Genomic DNA, 23379 nt, shown 5'->3' on the forward strand with positions numbered 1-23379 from the left:
CAGTTGCAGCCAGGGCTGCTTATAAATACCATCAGCAGGGAATGATCAATAGGAAACAGACCACCAAATGTTCAGTTCCCAGAACAAGGAAACCTAACTCCCATTCATTGCCAGTTGCATGAGAATTCTGGGTAAGGAGTGCTGGATACCAGGCATTTTATTATAATTATCATAAATTGTCCCTTATTTTGAAACATTTCCTCAAATATACAAAACGACACATTGGTTAACATATCAATTCAATATATTTTCAACTAATGCATACCAATAAAAGTTCTACTCTAAAACAAAATATACCAAAACTATTTTAAACAGCCATCCCTTTAATCTGCAAGATGAAATTCCTCAGATTTAATCTACTTTTAATCAAATAGTCACCACATTTTAGCATTCACAATTTAAAACAGTTTTTGGACATAATCTCTAGCTTTACTAAAAGTTGCAAGACCACCTGATTTCTATTGTTGACCCTGCTAAACAATGTTAGGATTGCAATACAGAACAGATCTTCAGCTGATACAAATCAATTTCCTGTGTTTGGAAAAATTCCCATTCAGCTTTCGTTAAAGGTGTCACCTAATGGGTTACGAAGCCATTATGGCCTACGAAATCCCAAACTTGATTTGTGATGAATTAGCAGATCTTAATTAGATTGCTATATAACTAATACCCCTTTCACTTGAAGAAGGAAATGGAAAATAAAGGTATATTAGCCAGACTTTCTCTTTCATTCAGTGTCATTCATGTTAGAAAATTAACATTTAAATTATGCAGTTAGGTGACAGCTTGGTCTGGTTGGGATATCCTCCACACTAGGATATTAGCATTTCACTTATTTAATAAAATGAATAATGCCTATTTGGATCAAGCTTGAATAGCTGAAGTTGTTGGAGAGTCATTTGTGACTAAGTCAGTAACCTCAGACAATAAGATATAGCAGAATTAGGCCATTTGGTTGATCAAACCTGTTCCACCATTCGATCATAGTTGAAATATTTCTCAACTTCATTCTCCTGCCTTCTTCCTGTAACCCTTGACGCCCTCACTAAACAGGAACCTATCTCAGTCTTAAAGACACTCAATGACTTAGCCTCCACAGCATTCTGCAGTAATGAGTTCCATAATTTACCACCATCACTTTGGTGCGAGTGGGAAAAGAAATTTTTAAATAAAAAATGTTCCTGTACAGAAAAATGCAAAGCACAGTATGTTCAATCAATATGTCTGGTTATGACCTACACAATTTTACAAAGTGTAACTCGCCTCAATATATCAATATGTGTCACATTGAGATTCATCATTTACCATCTAACTATCAAGATATGAGATACCAACTGTGGCTCCTTTAAGAGTAAATCCAATAGACCTTCAAACTTTCACTGCAACATAAAACCCCTTTATAAAGCTATCTTTAGTATGTTTACAATACACTTTGGTTCTTAGCATCATTTTGATTTGGCCATTTAAAGCTTCTGAAACAACACAGATACTTAAACTGAATTTAATAATCCAAAATTAATCTGGTAAATAGCTAGTTTAAAATGGTGAACCCAATTCTTAATCTATAATTCCATTCCAATGTACTTACCAGTTTTCAGGGTCTTTTCTGATTTATGGACATTTAGAGGGACAAACATTAAGTAGGGATAATCAGCATGGTTTTGCATGAGAAAAATCATGTCTCACAAACTTGACTGAGGAAGTTACCAAAAAAAAAGTTGATGATGGCAGAACAGTAGATGTTGTTTATTTGAATTTTAGTAAAGCCTCTGACAAGATCCCACATGGTAGACTAATTAGCAAAGTTAGGTCACATGGAATTCGGGGTGGGCTTGCCAATTGGATACAACATTGGCTTAATAGCAGGAGACAGAGTAATAGTGGAGGGTTGCCTTTCGGACTAGAGGCCTGCAACCAGCAGTGTTCCACAGGGATTGGTTCTGGGTCCTCTTTTATTTGTCATTTATATAAACGATTTGGATGAGAATAGAGAAGGCATGATTTGTAAGTTTGCAGATGCCACCAATTTTGGTGTTAATGGCGGTTGACTTTTCCCTAGGATGTGGAATTTCAAGACGTGAGAGGAGAGAGATTTAAAGACGACACGGGGCAAATTTTTTTTTTACGGAGGGTAATTCGCATGTGGAACGAACTTCCTCAAGAAGTGGTGGATACAAGTACAATTACAATGTTTAAAAGACACTTGGATGGCTACATGAATAGGAAGGTTTGGTGGGATATGGGCCAGGAACAGGCAGGTGGGATTAATCTAGTTTGAGATTTTGGTCAGCATGGACTGGTTGGACCAGAGGATCTGCTTCCATGTTGAATGACTCTACGACTTTATGACTAGCACTACAGGACAAAGCCCAAACTCAACTTATGTAGGGATGGCTTTACACACAAATAGAAACTCTGTTACCTTATTTGTAGGTATTGAACACCTTTGCTGAAACTCTGACAGCTTTAAAACTTCAAAAAAGCTTTATTCCTTCCAACAAATAATAGGGATTAAATTTCAATTGTACTGTTACCTGTTTTGTGATATCAAAAACCACTATGGCAGCTTGAGCCCCCCTGTAATACATTGGTGCTAAACTGTGGTAACGTTCCTGACCAGCAGTATCCCAAATCTCAAATTTCACTGTTGTGTCATCCAGACAGACTGACTGAGCAAGAAAAGCAGCTGCAAGATATAAATGAAAAGTTGATTAATTCTATGCAGGCAAATAACGGAGCTTGTTTACCCCTCTCAAAAATGTTTTCGATCCTCTTCACGTCAGGCTGCAGATGCAAAGCTACATCCTACAAAACAGTGCAGGAGTTCTGGATCAATTCTGTATGATCAACTATATCCTGAAACAAAAATATTGCAGCACAATGCAATGTTGTAGTGTAACTCTAAAATACTGATTAAAAACCAAAAGAACTGCAAATGCTGTAAGTCAGAAACAAAAACAGAGACTGCTGGAAAAGCTCAACAGGTCTGCAGGTCTGGCAGCATCTGAGAAGAGAAATCAGAGTTAAAGCTTCGGGAAGGGTCACCAGACCCAATTCATTAATTCTGATATCTCTTCAAACAGATGCTACCAGACCTGCTGAGCTTTTCCAGCAACTTCTGTTTTCGGTACTAAGACTTTGATGATTCATCCCAGTGGCAACACAATCTCCTAAGAGTTCACAGATTTTCTAACCTACTCTGTCACTTATTCCTCAATTCAGACCATCCCTTTCATGTTAATTTGGTTCAGTGGATAGTACATGGCCCATTGCAACTGCTAAAACCTTAATCTAAATTGACATTCCTGTGCAATACTAAGGGAGTGTAGTTATTCTGAAGGTACAAGTTTCAACTATTTCAGTAAAACTTGATTTCATAAAACTGGAGAATCAGACTTAAAGTTGCCTAGATAAAGTACAGTTGGTTCTTAAAGTACATGGATTTCTGCAAAGCAAATTGGATATAACACGATTGAGGAATTTAAACCATTACCTGTATTTGCAGAACGTGAACTTTTCCTCACCTGTATGGTCTATAACACGATTTCAGTCCCATTCATTTAAATGATGCTGCTATTGTGCGATTTTGTTGTAACACGGGATCACACAGGAACAGAACTATTGTGTTATATCAGAACAGACTAAGGATTAAAAAATAAAATCTGTTGCAATATTCAAGCAGTTTCCCTCCATCATTCCAAATCACCACCACTGCCTTTATCAATTCTTTAATCACTTCCTTCTCTGAAAATAGAATAATCTCCTCCCCCCACCCCGCCCTCTGCCTTTCAGGGAATTCTGTAATTTTGTACCAGAAAGCAGACAGAGTTCTTCACAAAAATACTGTGTTTTCATCAAGTCAGTTACTCATCCACTGGCAATCAGCAAAATTCAACTCCAGCATCTTAGACAATCACCAATAACTGCTCCTTACCCTTCTCAGACTCTCAGCTTTAAAAGATCAGCAAATTAAAAGAAAACTCTTGGAGTAACCTAAATCACTGTTTTCTGATTTATTTGAAGTCAAAATGCATACATTGGGAAAGTAAACAACCCCTGAAATGCAAAATTGAAGGCTGTGATCCATCAATCCAATGGTGGCAATCTTTGCTCATGCTACACTATTGAAACTGACCATGGGAATTTAAGAATGGCATTAGAGGGGTTGATATACATTGGTGCATCATATCCAGATAGGCTAAGCTTCATGGGCAAGACAACTTTTTTATGCATTTATATGCTTTTAAGTTAGATATAAACATTAACATACCTGTATCAAAATTCTGAAAAATATTAACACTCCGATCTAAAACATTAAAGTTGTATTTCTGTGTTAGACCACAAATGTTGCGCTAGTCAATCTATTCATATTCTTACACGTGAGTCTATCTTCTTGATCTTTAAAAGGAGAAGCACAGTTTAAGACTTTCCTGTCTGATTCTCCCTACCTCAGATTTGGTTAGAATGTAACATCCTTTGCAAAGACCAAGGTGTAATTAAAAAATTGCCAAATGCTGCACAATTTAAAATAAACACTTACCACCAATTGTTGTCTCTTGGAATTCATCAAACTGGCCTTTGACAAAACGCAGGACTAAACTGGATTTCCCCACCGCCATATCTCCTAATAGAACCAGCTTGAATTGACAGATCTTTGTCTGGCCAGGACCATTTGGTCTAGAAGCTCCTCTGCTTGCCATGATTCTTTCAGTTAGTAAGTTCAGTATTTTAGTTGCAACGATATTTCAAATTGCACAACCATGGAAGAGGTGATCTTTATAATCTTGCAGTTGAGTAACCACTTCGAAACTGTAAAAATAAAGGCTCAAGATAAGGTTGAAGCATGCAGGCTTTTTCTGAAACCAATTTAACACTGCTGTAGATAACGTTCATTCAGAATAAAATGCATTACTGAAATGCCACTTCTCTAGGGTGTAATAACAGCATAATTGTAGCAATAGCACAAGATACTTTGACTTCACAAATGAAAGCTGTACTGGAAACCCAGAGACAAGTTTGGCTCTGACTATGGATTTGTACTAACTTCATAACATTGGTGTGAGATGAAATAAACTTGCATTGTACAGAGTTATACCTTCAACTTAAATGAAACCTATGATGTAACAGGTCTCTTCTAGAATTATTTTACAAATTAGCAAAACACATTATGCGATCGTTAACAATGGTTTTGCAATAAAACATTTAGTTTCCCTTAAACTAAAGTCACCCAATCACCTAGCGCATTGTGCAACTTTCACTAAGTTTAACAAGAGCTAATGAATACAGTAGCCGAACTGAATCCAAATATTACAGCTACATGAATGTCAAAAAACAAGTTATATCTTAATCCGATGAAGGGCTTATGCCTGAAACGTCGAATTTCCTATTCCTTGGATGCTGCCTAACCTGCTGTGCTTTAACCAGCAACACATTTTCAGCTATATCTTAATCTAGTTTACCAAGCGATCTAGAAACACACAAAAATAATTACACAAGCAAACAATGTTCACGATTTCATTTAGAAGTACTAGGATTTTTGTTTGAAAACAAATCAGTAGATGGACTTATTCAACATTGATATATCCAGTCCAAGGTGGTGTTGAGAATAAATTAAAAATATGATCTCAGCTATATTTGAACTGTCAATTGTCAAAGTTAAGGGAGTTGTTTATTAATTCTCTCGTGGGACGTTGTGGTGTGCAGCCTTCCTGAACTGCTGCAGTCCATGTGCTGTAGATATACCCACAATGCCATTAGGGAAGGATTTCCAGGATTTTAACACAGAGACACCAAAAGAAAGCGATATATTGTCAAGTCAGGATAATGAGTAGCTTAAGGAGAACTTGAAGGTGAATGATGCTCCCAACTATCTGCAGCCTTGATCTTTTTAGATGGTAGTGGTGGTGAGTTTGGAAGATATTATCTAAGGCACTTTTGCAGTGCATCTTGTCAACAGTACACATTGCTGCGACTGAGTTTCAGAGGTAGAGAGAATGAATGTTTGCAGATATGGTGCTAATCAAGCAGTTGCTTGGTCCTGGATGTTGTCAAGCTTTCTGAGTGTTGTTGGAGCTGGACTCATTCAGGCAAGCGTGGAGTATTCCATCATACTCCTGACTTGTGCCTTGTAGACAGCATACAGGATTTGAGGGAGTTAAGGGGCGAGTTTTCTGAGCCTTTGACCTGCTCTCGTAACCACCGTACAGAGGAACCTCGATTATCGGAAAGACATGGGCAGGGAGCATTTCATTCAGTTAATCGAACGCCAGATAACACAGTTTAGCCGAGCATCAAGACCTTGCAATCTAGCCGGATAATCGAAGTTCCTCTGTATCTATATGGCTAGTTCAGTTCAGTCTCTAGTTAACGATCAACTCCAGAATGTTGATAATGGGGGATTCAGTGATGATAATGCCACTGAATGTCAAATAGTGATGGCTAGGTTGGATTTTATTGGAGATGGCCATTGCCTGGCATTTGTGCAGCCCAAGCCTGGATATTGTCCAAGTCTTACTGCACTTGGCGATGGACTGCTTCAGTATCGGACTTTTCATGAATGGTATTGAACATTGTGCAACTATTGATGAACATCCCCACTTTGAGGTAAGGAAGATCATTGATGAAGCAGCTAAAGATGGTTGGGCCTAGGTCACTATTGTGAGGAAATCCTGCAGAGAGGTCCTAGAGCTAAGATGACTGACCTTGAACAGCCACAACCATCTTCCTACACGGCAGGTATGACTCCAGCCAACAGATGACTTTCCCCTTGATTTCCCCTAATTCCAGTTTTGAAAGGATTCCTTGATGCCACACTCTGTCATGTGCGGCCCTGATGTCAACAGCAGGATAGTCACACTCACCACAGCTCTCGGTTCAGTAAGTTTGTCCATATTCAAACCAAGGCTGAAATGAGGTCAGGAGCTGAGGGGGCCATGTGGAACCCAAACTGAGCATCAATGAGCAGGTTATTGCTAAGCAGTGCATATGATCCTCAAAACCAGACAGATTGCACAAACTGCAATGAACCATCTCCAACTGCTACACATTTAGTTTTTGAAATAATTTCCTGCCAACCATCAACCTTTCATCCCATGGCAGAAAAATCACAAGTTTCCATGTACAGCACATATCAGGATAAAGCACTTCTGGGATGAATCTAATTTATGTTTGTATAAAAACATTTGCTTCAAAACAGCTGTTCAACAAATTAACATAGATACATTCTATTCAATTCTAATTTTGTTATTGTCACTATACTTCAGTCATTATACACCTTGCAAAAGAAAGAAATTTTATATTTAAATATTAATTCATAAAGATTTTATTTCAAATTGCTGATTTGTCTAATAACATTCAATGGTACTGCACTGTCAAATGGAATTCTCACAATAATATCAATTTTACTTTGTTTTCCATCTCCACATGCAGCGGTGATAGCCTAGTGGCATTACTGCTGGACTATTAGTCCAAAAACTCAGTTAATGTTCTAGGGAGCTGGGCTTGAATCTCACCTAGCATTTGGTGGAATTTGAATTCAATTTTTTAAAAAAACCTGGAATCAAGAATCTATTGATGACCATTAATCCATTGTCAACTGCTGGAAAAATCCACCTGGTTCACTAATGTCCTTTCGGGAAGGAAAGTGCCATCCTTACCTCATCTGGGCCTACATGTGACTGTGCACCCACAGCAATGTGGGTGATTCTTAACTGCCATCTGGGCAAATTGGGATGGGCAATAAATGCTGCTTACCCAGCAACACCCTTATTCCGTGAACGAATAAAGGAAAAAAAAACCTACCTCACGTTTGAAAGCACATGTACTTCCTTAAGTACTGATAAAGGGGCTAATTTTCACCAGCCAACCTATTTGACTTTATAAAAATTAAACATTATCGTCAGGTCCACACCCCCCACCAACCCAACCTCCACTCCCGGCACCTTCCCCTGCAACCGTAAGAAATGCAAAACTTGCGCCCACACCTACCCCCTTACTTCCCTCCAAGGCCCCAAGGGAATCTTCCATATCCGTCACAAATTCACCTGCACCTCCACACACATCATTTACTGCATCCGCTGCATCCGATGTGGCCTCCTCTATATTGGGGAGACAGGCTGCCTACTTGCGGAATGTTTCAGAGAACACCTCTGGGACACCCGGACCAACCAACCCAACCACCCCGTGGCTCAACACTTCAACTCCCCCTCCCATTCCAACAAGGACATGCAGGTCCTTGGACTCCCATCGCCAGACCATATCAACACGACAGCTGGAGGAAGAGCACCTCATCTTCAGCCTAGGTACCCTCCAACCACAAGGGATGAACTCAGATTTCTCCAGTTTTCTCATTCCCTCTCCCCCCACCTTGTCTCAGTCAAATCCCTCAAACTCAGCACCACCTCCCTAACCTGCAATCTTCTTCCTGACCTCTCCGCACCCACCCCCACTCCGGCCTATCACCCTCACTTGACCTCCTTCCACCTATTGCATTTTCAATGCCCCTCCCCCAAGTCCCTCCTCCCTACCTTTTATCTTAGCCTGCTGGACACACTTTCCTCATTCCTGAAGAAGGGCTCTTGCCCGAAACATCGATTCTACGGCTCCTTGGATGCTGCCTGACCTGCTGTGCTTTTCCAGCAACACATTTTCAACAACAAGAGCAAGCCAAGTACAATGTACTGGATATTGGTGGCCAGCATACCCTTAAGATGTCATCTTAATTCCTCTGCACTCCCCCCATCACCCATTCAAACATATCTCCCTCTGAACTCATTTTATCTGTGCTCTCAGGTCCAACCCTGAGTTTGTAATCATGGCTGCAAACAAAGGTGGTGATGTTGTTGTCTGGCATACTAAGGCCTACATTCTCGCCTTGTCCAGTCCCTTCCCATTACATTTGCAATTCTTCTGATATTTTACATAGGTTTCAAATTTTCCAGTTTGAGGGGATCCAGTCACCTACTCTTCACCATAATATGCAATCCCATTACATGATGCTCTCAAGACACTCTTCCTGGAAAGAGGCGCTGAACTGTCCCCACCCACCAACACCCTCCTCTGCCTGGCCAAGCTTATCTTCACATTGAGCAACTTCTTTAACTACTCACTTTCTTCAGGTCAAAGGTGCGGTTATGCCTGTCTCTTTGTGAGACATGTGGAACATTGCTTATTCCACTCCTACACATACCCTTCGCCACAATGCTCTCTCTGTTATTTCAATATCATTGTTGGTGCTACTTCCCTCTCTTGCCTGGAATTGGAAAAGTTCATCAATTTCAGTTTCTACCCTATCCTCACCTTCAACCTGGCTCCTCTCTTTCTCAACATCATTGCTTCCATTTCTGGGCATAGGGTGACCACTAATATCTACTACAAACACAACTCCCACAGTTATCTGGACTATACATCTTCTTGTAAGGACTCTATTCCAATCTCCCGATTTCTCAGTCGTCAGCACATCTCTTCCAATACTTTCAGCTTCTACAAGTGGGCCCCCAAAACGTCCACCATTTTCTTCAACAGAGGATTCCCCACCACTGCGGTTAACAAGGTCTCCAAGCTGTGTCTGACATACTCCCGCACATCTGCCCTCATCAATTCGTTTCCTTCCCATAACACTGAAAGGGTCCCCTGGTCCTCACTTACAACCCCACCTGCATCCACATTCAAAGGATCATTAGCTGCCATTTCCCCACCTCCAGTGAGATGCCACAACCAGCCACACATTTCCTTCCCCTCTCTTCTCAGCATTCTGCAGGGAACATCCCCTCCAGGCCACCTTAGTCCACTCCTCCTCCATTCCCAACACCCCTATTATCCACTTGGCACCTTCCTTTGCAATTGCACAAGTTTAACACCTACTTGTTTACCTCCTCCCTATCCAAGGCTCCAGACACACATTCCAGGTGAAGTAGCAATTTTCCTGCACTTCATTCAACCTATTCTAATGTATCTGCAGTTCATAAATGTGGTCAGCTCTACACATGGGAGACAAAATGCAGACTGGGGACCGCTTTGCAGAACACCTACGTTCTCTCCACAAAACATAACCGCAATTAGATTAGATTACTTTAGATTAGATTACTTACAGTGTGGAAACAGGCCCTTCGGCCCAACAAGTCCACACCGACCCGCCGAAGCAAAACCCACCCATTCCCCTACATTTACCCCTTTACCTAACACTACAGGCAATTAGCATGGCCAATTCACCTGGCCTGCACGTCTTTGGACTGTGGGAGGAAACTGGAGCACCCGGAAGAAACCCACGCGGACATGGGGAGAATGTGCAAACTCCACACAGTCAGTCGCCTGAGTCGGGAATTGAACCCGGGTCTCTGGCGCTGTGAGGCAGCAGTGCTAACCAGTGTGCCACCGTGCCACCCTGAGCTTCCTGTTGCTTGCAACTTCAAAACACCACTCACTTCATTTCTAGCCAACATCTGTCTCAGGCTCACTACAGTATTCCAGCGAAGCTCAGTGCAAACCAGAAGAATAGCATCTTATTTTCCACTTGGGGACTCTGCAGCCTCCAGGACTCTAAAGAGTTCAATAACTTTAGGGCCTGGGCACCTTCTCTCATGTCCTTACCCAAAAAGATCAAAAGACTAAGTTTCACTTTTGACTCTTTGGATGGCTAAATGGCAGCATTGCTAAAGGTTATGAAGATGATGAGAATGGCTTGTTCATCATCTCAGCTAATGCCTTGGTGACCAAAAAAAAACTCTCCATATTTAAAAATTTGACAGTTGCATAAAAAGAGCTAAAGCCCAGTGAGCTTCTCATTTTTGATTTGTGCCCAAGCAGATCTGACATTAACACTTACGTAACACATATTTTGCAAAAAAAATGCACATTATATTTTATAACTTCCTGTTAACATTTAGCAAGCATCCAGTATGCTGACACAGAGAGTCTTCAACCAAAACTTTAGAGGGGGAGAAATTAAATATACAAATCACACAGCAAACAAAAATGTCATCAAATGTTCTGTTCTACATTTATATGAAGATTTATTTATAGATTATTTCAATATTCATGGGCAGCTGCAAGCTGTAGAAAATAAACTGCAAGTTCAATGATTGAAACATTATGGACGCTAGTTCTTTTTTCAAACAATTAATGCATGCTATATCGACCCTCTTCTCAAAATGTTCTCACTCTCTTAAGTAATCAGAGCCATAGAGATGTACAGCATGGAAACAGACCCTTCGGTCCAACCGGTCCATGCTGACCAGATATCCCCACCCAATCTAGTCCCCCCTCCCCCAATATCCATCCAAACCCTACCTATTCATATACCCATCCAAATGCCTCTTAAAACGTTGAAACTGTTTTTTGCCACTGAGAAGTCTGTAAGATAGTTTCTGGCTTCCAAAAAAAAACACAGGTCGGATTATAATTTTACTTTTAAGAGGAGTACCAGCACTGTTAAATGCTTACAGTTATTACTTATGGAAGTAACATAATTAAAAAGGGCCATTTATACTGTAGACACATTTCATTCAAAGCTTGCAATCCTACTTCCTTTAAAATGGCTTTTCATGGGAAAATTGAAATAAATATTTAGAATGCACACATGATCAAACTAATCACGAGTTGATTCTGTTAACTCAGCAATCCAGCTGAGGTTTCTAATCCCTCAGCACTGATCAAATAAACGCTTCCACTTCACAAACACTACTGTAACTTATAACTCTTAAAATAATGCAAATAATACTATTAGAGTGGCTTTAAATGATTCCACCCTAACCAATGCCACTAAGGACAGGTTGCAGACAGGCATTTAAAGATATAATACCTAATCAAAATTCTGTTCAGGATTGGAAACGAGGGAGATTCGGGGTAAATTCAGCATTTGTCACAATAAACATTCTGAACAGCTTTATCAGATAAAAGTCAACTCCAAACCAGATAAGCTGATTTTAGGGTAGCTTATTTAAAAATTGTTGAGAGAGATACATACTGAGCAGATTCAATGAGAAAGAGAAAATGAGCTTTAGGGAGGGATTTCTAGGTTCAAACAGTACTGATATGATCGTTGAGCAGTACCTAGGGAAAGTAACAACAGGAGCAGATTTCCAATTTAATTTGAATTCATGAAGACTGGGAGAAGAGGAACATTGAATGCGTTAAGTTTACAGGTAACAAGGGATTAAACAAAATTAATCATAATCCCCCCATCATTCATATCATTCTCCAGCAGAACCTCAAATGCTGTATGGATAGATGGCACCGATAGGAGTCTCATGGCACAATGGTAGCATTCTTATCTCATGGCCAGAAGATCTGGATCAAGTCCCATCTGCTCCACTTCTCATCAAAAAATATCATAGATGAGAGATGAAAAATATGGGCAAGCTTCTAAGAAATTATTTGTTATTAATTCAATGCTAGAACTACAAATAGTATTGCTTAATCCTTCAATCGTATGGATAAATTTCTTCTGTTGTCATTGTGTTCCCGACATTCATACTTTATATAGCATATATCACAGAATTCCTACAGTGCAGAAAGAGGCCATTTAGTGCATCAAGTCTGCACCAATCCACCAAAGAACATCCCACCCAGACCCAGATCCAGGTCCCTAGTTTATTCCGACATTACCATGGCTAACCACCTAACCTGCACAAGGTAATTTAGCACAGCCATTCCACCTAATCTGCATATTGTTAGACTGTGGGAGGAAACCAGAGCACCCAGCGGAAACGCAGACGCAGGGAGACGCAGAGTCACAGATGTACAGCACGGAACCGACCCTTTAGTCTAACTCGATATCCCAACCCAATCAAGTCCCACCTGCCAGCACCCAAACTATATCCCTCCAAATATTTCCTAATCATATACCATCTAGATGCCTTTTAAATGTTGCGATTGTACCAGCCTCCACCAATTCCTCTGGCAGCTCATACCATACATGTACCACCCTCTACGTGAAAAACTTGCCCCATAGGTCTCTTTTTTTATATCTTTCCCCTCTCGTTCTAAACCTACACTCTAGTTCTAGTTTTCCCCCACCCCAGAAAAAAGGCATTGTCTATTTATCTTATCCATACCCCTCATGATTTTATAAACCTCTATAAGGTCACCCCTCAGCCTCCGACACTCCAGGGAAAACAGCCCCAGCCTATTCAACCTCTCCCTATAGGATAGCTCCCTAAAGCTCAAATCCTCCAACCATGGCAACATATTTGCACATCTTTTCCGAACCCTTTCACATTTCACAATATCTTTCCGATAGGAAGGAGACCAGAATTGCATGCAATATTCCAGCAGTGGCCAAACCAATGCCCTGTACAGCCGCAACACGACCTCCCAACTCCTATACTCAATACTATGACCAATAAACGAAAGCACACCAAACGCCTTCTTCACTATCCTATCTACCTGCGACTCCACTTTCAAGGAGCTATGAATCTGTACTCCAAGGTCTTTTTGTTCAGCAACACTCCCTAGGACCTTAGCATTTTGTGTATAAGTCCTGCTAAAATTTGTTTTCACAAAATCCAGCACCTCACATTGATCTTAATTAAACTCCATCTGCCACTTCTCAGTCCATTGGCCCATCTGATCGAGATCTCGTTGTAACCTTAGGTAACCTTCTTCCTGTCCCCTACACCTCCAATTTTGGTGGAATCTGCAAACTTACTAACTGTACCTCTTACGCTCAAACATGCAAACTCCACAGTCACCCAAAATTTGAATTAAACCCCGGTCCTTGGCACTGTGAGACAGCTAACCACTGAGCAGCCACCCCAATAAATTTTACCATTTACCTTGGCAGGATTTGAACCCATGGCCCCAAAGCATTCACCTGGGCCTCCATGTTACTACTACCTTACCAATTGGCTAGCCTCTTCCACCTTCCCAATTTGAATCAGAGCTCCAGACTTGCATGAGCAAATCAGTTGTGCTACTTTCAATGTTCTTTCTGGAGTATCTGTGAGTTCAGCCATTATCATATCAGTTCTTATTCTGATTTATGGGGTTATAGATGTACACCAGGCTGACAGTTTGGAAATATTTTTGCCTGCATTAGGTTGATACTATTGCTTAATACTTGTTAAAATACATATACAGGTCAAAGATTCAATTATTTCCAGCTTTAATTTGTGTATACTTCTTTCTATTTACCCAAAATGAAGAGTATTTACATTTGAGTCTGGCCATTTCAGTACAGAAATTTCATAGTTCCAAAAATCCTTAACTCAATATTGTTACATCCGGAAAGTGAACTTATACAGGTACATGAATTGGTATCAACAGGGGTATATTTATCAAGATATCTGTGATTGAGTCTACTGAAATAAAGTTGGTTTGAGCATGCTCATTTGGATACAAGTTACAGACAACATACTGTTCAAAGGTTACAGTATTTGACAAAGAATGGTGCTCATTTATTGAAGGAAAGTACAGATTTTGTGAACAAATTTTATTTAAATACACCTTCAAAGCAGCTTGGTTTTATGAGTAGAAGAAATGTTCCAAGGCACTTCACAGTAAAGTAATAACATTTGAGACTAGTCCCCATAAGGAGATACTTGGTAACCAAAAGCTAGGATGAAAAGGCAAGTTTTAAGGCATAATTTAAAGAAGGAACAAGAGCTAGAGTAGTGGATGGGTTTTGGAGGGAATTCCAGAATGAATTTTGAACAATACTTCTACTGGTGTTTATCTCAATGGTTGATCCATAGCCTGGAATTAACAAAAAAGCTCGACTATTAGAGTGGCTCATCACATAAAAGGGGTAAAATGTGCGATGAAATACAAGGTGCATTGTTTTAATAATTTTTGATAGTGCACTGTGAAAGATAGCAGAATTTATAGCAATCACCCCTTATATATTGAATACTATTAATTTACCTGTTCTATGTTTATATCCTTAGTCTCAGTTTGATAGCGTCTGTATTCAATCCGTCTATTGAAGAATCACATGGTGGCACGCAGTACATTCCAGTAAGCTGACAAACGGCAGCAAGGCTCTTCATTTGCTCGTCAGGTTTCACTATTCATTATTTAGATCCTAGGCAGGTAAAGATACATTGGGGATGGGAGTGGTCAGTGACGCTAAATCTAAGTAGAAAGTAAAATTCAAAATTTAGGCTTATTTGCCTGAACACTTCAAGGTGTCATAATCCTGGTGAAGCAACAATATGGAACTACTTCCACAAAGATCCTTTATCATTAAGTGGTATATTTATCATATCATGCTTTTATATAATGTTCAAGACATAATTTTCAAACAACTAACTGTAAAATCAATTCTCGATCCACAGAATGTGGAAAATTCAGCCTGGGACTCAAAACTAAGAAAGCTTAATTACAAATACATAGGGCATGAAGAGACCACATCTATATGACTATATGCTGTTATGGCCTTCCTCTAACATGGTTCACTAGATTGGTTCCTGCGAACAGAGGGCTATTCTGTGATGAACTTCTGAGGACAATGGAGGCTGTACTCTCTGGACTTTAAAACAAGGATTAATGATCTCACAGAAACAATACAAGGCTCAAAGTGGGAGACAAGGGAAACACTGGGATCATGTTCCTGAGCAAGGAGAAAAAAAAAGACACAGCCACAGGAAGCAGGATAATCATTGAGAACTGTGGTGAGGAGAAAAGCTTTCACTTGAAAGGTTTGGGAATCTTTGGAATCATTCTAGAGCTTTCAAACCAACTGGATGATCATGATGTGGAAGAACCGGTGTTGGACTGGGGTGGACAAAGTTAAAAAACCCCAACACCAGGTTTATTTGGAAGCACTAGCTTTCTGAGCTCTGCTCCTTTATCAGGTAGCTTGGAGCAGGATCATAAGACAACTTATAGCAAAAGATTACAATGTCATGCAATTGAAATGATATATTGAACAAACCTAGACTTCCCTTAAGTCTTTCATCTGTTAGAAAGAGTTATTAAAAAAACCCGAGGTCTCAATTGACACCATCCTCATGGGTGCCAAACTTGGCTCTCAGCCTCTGCTCAACCACTGTGTGTTGCAAGGCGGACTTTGGGACATGCGACAATGCAAAGTAGCTGAACAAAGGCTGCAAGTCAAGTTCAGTACCCGTGAGGATGGCCTCAACTGGGCCTTGTGTTTATGTCACACTACAAGTGACCCACTACACACACCCATACATAGGCGCGCTCTCACACACACGCAGACCCTCTCTCATACACGTGTGCTCTCGCTCATACACACACACACCCTTCCCCCACCACAAACTCCCCCTCACAAGCTTATACTCCATGACACACACACATGCTGACAACTCTCTCTCTCTCATGCATACAACTCTGAGGTGAGTTTACATTTGCAGATACATTCTATTTTGCTTAAAAAGTGCACAATCTGCAGACAGTCATTCCATGTAATATTATAAATTCCACTTTTGAAATTGAACCAGTCTGACTCAAGATTGGGATACAGACAAACTCTAATCTCACACCTTTAAAAGCATTGTCTGAGCTGAAATGTCACTTTTTTTTTAAAACCTTAAGTTATCTCGAGAATGTGACCTTAAAAAAGGTTCTGGGATTTACATATTAATGAACTGAAACCTGCAATCCATTCTAAAAGGTGAAAGAATCAAGAGCAATCAATTGCATCACACTAATCTTTTACTATAAATTCTGTGCCTTATGGTCTTAATCCACAACTACCCGTGGAAGGAGCAGCACTCCAAATAAACCTGTTGGACTATAACTTGGTGCTGTGTGATTTTCAACTGGATGATGGCAGAGGTGGATGGTGTGACGTAGTCAACCGTGTTACCGGCTACAATCAGGATGAAGACGGTCAGTTTACCTCTCATAAAAACTATCTGCTGATTATAGGCTATAGGCTGTTGCTGCTCGCAGATGGTTTGGGATACTTGTAGAATAGTAAATACAATTTTAAAATCAATTAGGTAATGGTAGTTTTGAGAAATTTCAAGAACCTGAAAGCCCTAAATAAATGCAAGGCTTTAACATTATAAGAGGTATGGATACTTGGTTACTTGTATTAACTCACATCTGGCAGCACTGCATTCAACCCCCAGATTTAAGTTTAGCCTTGCCTGATGATATTAACAAATTACATGTATACAGCACCTTTAAATGTTGTGAAACTTGCCAAGGTGCCACAAGGAATGTCAAACAAAATGCAAAACTAAGTATTTTCAGGAGATATTAGGGTAATGAAAGGGGTGGGTTTTGAGAGTATCTTAAAGGAAGAAACCCTCTCTATTTTAGGTAGGCAGATAAATTCAGGAAAGGCACAGCTTTAACACAAGCACTTTCACTAACCATACATTAACAATGCCATTTCCAGGAATGGTAGATTGCTGTAAGGTACTAATTACGATATGACTGCAGAGTAAGATATGGCGGAATGGATTGTCCTGCTTTTTATTATTCAAAGCATTTCCTTTCAAGATGCTGTTGCCCAGAATTTCTGCAGGTCTTGTGCAATTGTGCTTGTGAAACCTTTGGTGTTTACTATATATATGCTGCTACAATGTCAACCCATTCCTGTCTGGAATTGGACTGGAGCTAAAATAAGCAAAACAGCACTGGCAGAACTCTCTTTTTCACACAAGTGGCAGAGGAGCACTTAAGGTAAGGATCTGTTACCCAATAGGCTTCCAGAAACTGTAATCTTACGCCAGATGGGCAGGGAAACATAGAAGCTCACCAATCCAATGGAGGAGCCCAGCATTCCCAAGAGAGGAAGCTCCAGCAATACAGGGATCCAACTGGTCCAAGAATAAGGATGCAGGACAGAAGGGATTGGGACAGCACATTCACCATACTCTCCCCCTTCATTCCACACAAGTCAATGAAGGTGGCTCATCACTCCCATTCTATGAAGCATCCCTTATTTTCTGCCCCTCAAAAGTATTCACTCTGGAGGAAACTGAGGTGGCGACATGACAGACTTAGCAAGAAAAAATGAAACTTAGAACCTTAATAGTTAAAGTCACAGCAAATGAATGGTACACTTAAAAATCAGGATACATAAAAGATCAGAATTGGAGGAGTGCAGACAGATTAGACAGATGCAGCCTGGAGCAAAGATAGGAATCATGTAGGTAAGTGAAAACAATAAAGTTTTGAATCTTCTCCCACAATATCAGACAGTGCAATTAGATCATACCTGGAACCTTACAGCACAGAATGAAAACCATTCAGTCTACCATTCCTGCAAATGGCAGTATTAGTGTTGACGTTTTTGGAAAGAGCTTATGTTAAGGCTATATCTTTCTAACTCATCCATACACTGCACAGAACTTCAATTTCTTTATAGAAGATCATATCAAATTACACATTCTAGACAAAGTGCTGTCTGCATTTTGTCCTCCCACTTCCTATTGGTGAAATTAAGAGATTTTCTATTTTGGTTGTGGAAACAGATGCAGTCATCTTTAAAAGAGGCTACTCTGCTCTTCCCACTGTCCCTCAACATTGTCCCTTTCAAGTAGATTGCCAATTCTTTTATAAAAAAATTAATATTAAATTGTAAGTAGCAATCAGATCATTGATCAGAGCATTCAAGATCATAACAACATGCCACATATAAAAAAAATTCAGACTCTGAATTACACTGAACTTATCAACCCTTTAGTCACTGAAAGTAGCTTCCCTTTAGTTATTGTGTCAAAGCCCCAAGTCTCATCTGTATGATCAGCTGAGAATTTCCTATATTCTGTTTTATTTCACCATTCTAGTAAATCTCCTTTGCCTCTTCAAGGCCTTGACATCCTTTTTAAAGTGTGAAGTTTAAAATGGAACAATACTCCAAAACAAAAATTATAATGTTTTAGCACCTTTTTTGCTTTTGTACATACATGATGGCTCTATTCCTAATGCAAATATTTTATTGGCACCTGCTCTTAAATCTTCAAAGATTTCTTTAGATTAATCCATCTATGATCCTCTGAACCCTTAAAAATTCTACAATTTAGCTTACACTGTCAGGTGTACTTAGAATGTTCCACATTCAGGTTTGAACCCTTGAAACAAACAACCTTAAAATAAAGGGATACTGAAATTGTAAAAGTATAAATTGCTGTGAATTAGGAATTTCAAAAATAAATGCTGTTGGAAATTGCAGACTTTACAGCTCTGACACGAAATACATCAGAAATCCATTTGATCAGATCAGAAGTAGAATCTTACAGCACAGAATGAAGGCCATTCAATCTACCATTCCCAGAAGTAGCAGGGTTGGTATTGACACTTTCTGAAAGTATTCGTTGTTAATGCTGTGGTCTTTTTTGAACTGTCTATTGGAAACTGTAGACTCTATAGCTTCATCATAACATACATCAGAAATTCTCCTGGAGTACTAAATTTCTTCCAAAAGAGGAAGAAAACCTACATTGTATAATCTCAGGAGATCCCAAAGCAACTTAAAGCCAATATTTAAATATTTTAGAACCATAGTCACTGATGTATGTATAACCTCAGCAGCCAACTAACTAATTGCAAGATCCTAAGATAGTGACAAGATAATCTGTGCAAAAAAAATCAAGAGGTCATTGTTGGCTAGAACATTGCAAAGAGCTGTCCTGCATTTTTTCCTGAATGTCTTTACATCTCTCTGAGCAGCAAGCAGTAGCCTTATGAAAATCCAACATCTTGTATGAGCTACAGCCATTCTTCAATATGTGAAATAAGCAGTAAGATTATTCAATGTAAATATTGCCTGGCATGCAGTTACTTTTATTTTTAAAGATGAAAGTCAAACAAATGACTGTCCAGAACCATGTTGACATCATAATTAAGCAAGACATATAACATCACTTGTCAATGCCAAAAAACTTTAATGTTATTTTTGACAAAGCTATCCACAAAACAGATATTCCGGATGACCCTCTGTGTTACTCTGCAACTTGGGTATTACACAACTGTTGAAAGCTTATGTCCTTTTTGAACCCAGGACTGAATGTCGACAGTCAATGGATAATAAAGTATTAATCTTTTTATACAAATCTAATTTTGTCTGGAGATAGTATTTACCTGAAGTCTACATTTAATTCTAAAATTCCCAGCATTCAGCAGGGCTTCAACAACTTCACTGGAAGAGCAGCTGGGCTTCAGTAATTAAATCAGCAGCTGCAACTAGTGCCTTTGATTAGCCTTTTGTTAGAAGCATATTAACTCCGTCAACTTTATCTACAGACTATATCTAACTATAATCTTGAGTTCCCTAGATACAGTTGTTGTTCCTCTGGAATGGAAAATTACAGATCACTCCACTTTTTAAGTGCAAAAAAAAATCAGCGACTGACAGATGGGTTAGCCTCACAACTGTGGTGGGGTAATTGTTGGAGCAAAATCAAGGAGGGAGTAACTGAACACTGAAAATTTCTATTTAATCAGTGAGGGTCAGCATGGATTTATGACAAGTAGATCATGCCTGCCAAACCTATTTAATTTTTTGAAGTGGTGACAAAGTGGACAGGTACTGTTTAGATTAGATTACTTAGTGTGGAATTAGGCTCTTCGGTCCAACAAGTCCACACCAACCCTCCAAAGAGCATCCCACGCAAACCCATTCCCCTACATTTACCCCTTCACCTAGCACTATGGGCAATTTAGCATGGCCAATTCACCTAACCTGCACATCTCTGGACAGTGGGAGGAAACTGGAGCACCCGGAGGAAACTTACGCAGACACAGGGAGAACGCGCAAACTCCACACAGACAGTTGCCCGAAGCGGGAAATGAACCTGGGTCTCTGGCGCTTTGAGGCAGCAGCGCTAATCACTGTGCCACCGTTATATGGGCTTTCAGAAAGCAATTGATAATGTCCTACACTGATAACTAAGGTAGAGGCACACAGAACTGAGGGCAAATTACTGACATGGTTGAGTAGCAGGTGACAATGTAGGTATTCTGATAATAGTTAGGTACTCAAATTGGCAGGTTTTGAACAATGGTGTCCCAGAAAGATCTGTGTTAGGGCCTCAAATATTCAAATTAAGTATTAACAACGTGGATAATGGCATAGAAAGCCATATCAAAATTTGCTGCTCACACAAAGTTAGGCAGCATTGTAGATGATTATCATAAAATTACAAAGAGATACTGATAAACTAGTTGAATGGGCAAAACTGTGGCAGATGGAGTTCGATGTAACCAAATGTGACTATCCATTTTAGACTGAGAAAGGATAGATCAGGGTACTTTCTAGATGGTATGAAATTAAATACAGTGATGCCAAAAGACATGGAGGAGGTGGGGGATAAACTATTTTCACTGGTGGGAGATTCTACAACTAGGGGCGAAAGTTTGAGAATTACAATCAGACTATTCAGGAGAGATGTTAGAAAGCACTTCTACACTCAAAGAATGGTAGAAGTTTGGAACACTTTTCCACATATGGCAGAATCTGAGATGAATATGTGTTTGTTAAGAAGAGGTATTTAGGGATATGGGCCAAAGGCACGTACTAAGTTAGGCCACAGATCAACCATGATCTCAGTGAACAGAAGAACAGATTCCAAGGAGTTTTTGGCCTACTCATTTACCAATTTGATTTGGGGTTGTTATGGGTGGAAGTTCAAAGAGGTTCTTTGCTTCTTTTATGTTCTCTTACATTTTTCAGCCTTCAAGATTTGGTTCTTACTCTGCTAAAGGAGCAGCAGTTACAGGTCATTCTGCTATAATGTGTTTTGTGTTATAGCGAATTTGCATTAACAACTGACGAATTGGGGGTCACTGTTTCCAAAGCGCAAACGTTTAAAATGTGTGTTGGTGAAACACTATTAGATCACCAACACAGTAAGCTTGGCTAAAGCGCGATCTTTCTGTAAATGCAGGGTTGCACAAGAACGCATGTGTAGCCAAATGACCACTGTTTATTCTATTCCTAAAGTTCAAAATAGTATAGCAATCGCTTGTAATAAAATATGTAGAAACTAAGTAAACATGTAATTGAATAAAATAATTTAGTTAAGTTAAACATGTTAAGGATAATGAGATGGGTGAAGTGTCACAATTGCAGCACCTGGGAGCTCCAGGATGCCAGTTTGATCCAAGGCAAACAGGTTTGAAGTATTTGATTTCTGATCTGCTTCAGCTACTTTATAAGCTCAAGGATAAACTGAAAGGAATCAGGGAGCAGGAGGTTATCTGGATTTGTTGTACTAGGTGGTAGTCATACCTGTTAGGATAGTACCTTCTGGTTTGGTGCGAGAGTGTGACTGCAAGTGAGACAGGTAAAGGACCCAGAGGGCAGAGCCTTCGTCTTTGCAATTGTACAGCAGATATAAGTTCTTTCAGCTTGCATGGATGAAAGTAGGGCTACAGTGACCGACTGACTACAGTACTGTGGTACAGTAAAATGTGAAGAAATGTAGTCATGGTAGGGGACAGTATAGTCCAAGGGATTGACTCAATTCTCTGCAGCAAAGACCAGTTGTCCTGGAGTCAGACTGCAGATATCCGCTCAGGGCTGGAGGGGAATTTGCAGTAGTAGGAGAAAGATCAAGATATTGTGGTCGATGCAGGCAACAGTGACGTAGACCAGACCAAGGAGATTATATGTGTGTGCGTGTGCGTGTGCGTGTGCGTGTGCGTGCGCGTGTGCGTGTATAGAGGAGCTAGCAAATTAAACACAACCTCAAAGATCATACCATATTTGGTTATCTGATGTATGTGAAAAGTGGCAAAGTGTAAAGAGATAAATGCATAGACTTGTGGTAAAAGTGGGTTCCTTTTCATGGGTTAATGGCACCAGTTTTGCAGCATGTTGAGTCTGTACTAATAGGGCATCTCAAACTGAACCTGTGATGCGGCCAGTGTTCCTGCAGGCCACATAACTAAGGAAGTAGACAAGATTTGAAACTAGTGGGGGCATGAAATCAAATTTAAAGATGTAGAAAATTAAATAATAGAGACAAGGCAACAAGAAAGGTTTAATATGGGAGATGATAAACAGACCATAACAGGAAGAAATAAAGAATATAAATCTAAATGTTAATCAACAGATAAAGCAAGAATAACGAATAAAACAATATAAGTAAAGACATAGTTCTGAATGCACATAGCATTCAAAATAAACAAAGCACAAAGAAATAAACTTGTATGATTTGGCAGTCATTGCAGAAAAACGTCTGCAGGATGACATGATTGATACGTGGATTCTGCGAGGTACGGGTCATATGGGAAGGGCAGGAAGCTCAGCAAAAGGTTGAGTCGGGCTCTGTTAGTTCGTGATTGCATTAACAGAGGGAGGGCTGACCCAAGTGCATGAGTACAGGTGAGAAATGATAAAGACAGGAACTCACTTGAGTGAGTTATGTACAGGGTCCCCAATAATAATTTCACGGTAAGGCGGAGCATTAAAAAAGTCATAGGACTTTGTCAGAAAGGCACAATCTTCATGGGAGA

The 23379-nt window shown here is 39.8% G+C and overlaps 1 protein-coding gene across 3 annotated transcripts in view; it reads right to left on the minus strand.

Moving 5' to 3' along the window:
* Positions 1–23379, minus strand: part of rab5b (RAB5B, member RAS oncogene family) — a 50160-nt gene that overhangs the window by 13138 nt on the left and 13643 nt on the right. For 2 of the 3 annotated variants that reach the window (XM_060827438.1, XM_060827440.1), the window contains exons 2-4: positions 14860–15019; positions 4541–4809; positions 2535–2686 (exon numbers count right to left, since the gene is read on the minus strand). In XM_060827438.1, coding sequence (XP_060683421.1) covers positions 2535–2686; positions 4541–4700 — 312 coding nt within the window. In that variant the 5' untranslated portion in view covers positions 4701–4809; positions 14860–15019. The remainder of the gene's footprint in view (positions 1–2534; positions 2687–4540; positions 4810–14859; positions 15020–23379) is intronic. The other variant, XM_060827439.1, reaches the window with a different exon arrangement.

This window comes from Hemiscyllium ocellatum, chromosome 7 (genome assembly GCF_020745735.1).
Source record: "Hemiscyllium ocellatum isolate sHemOce1 chromosome 7, sHemOce1.pat.X.cur, whole genome shotgun sequence".
NCBI classification, from domain to species: Eukaryota; Metazoa; Chordata; class Chondrichthyes; order Orectolobiformes; family Hemiscylliidae; genus Hemiscyllium; species Hemiscyllium ocellatum.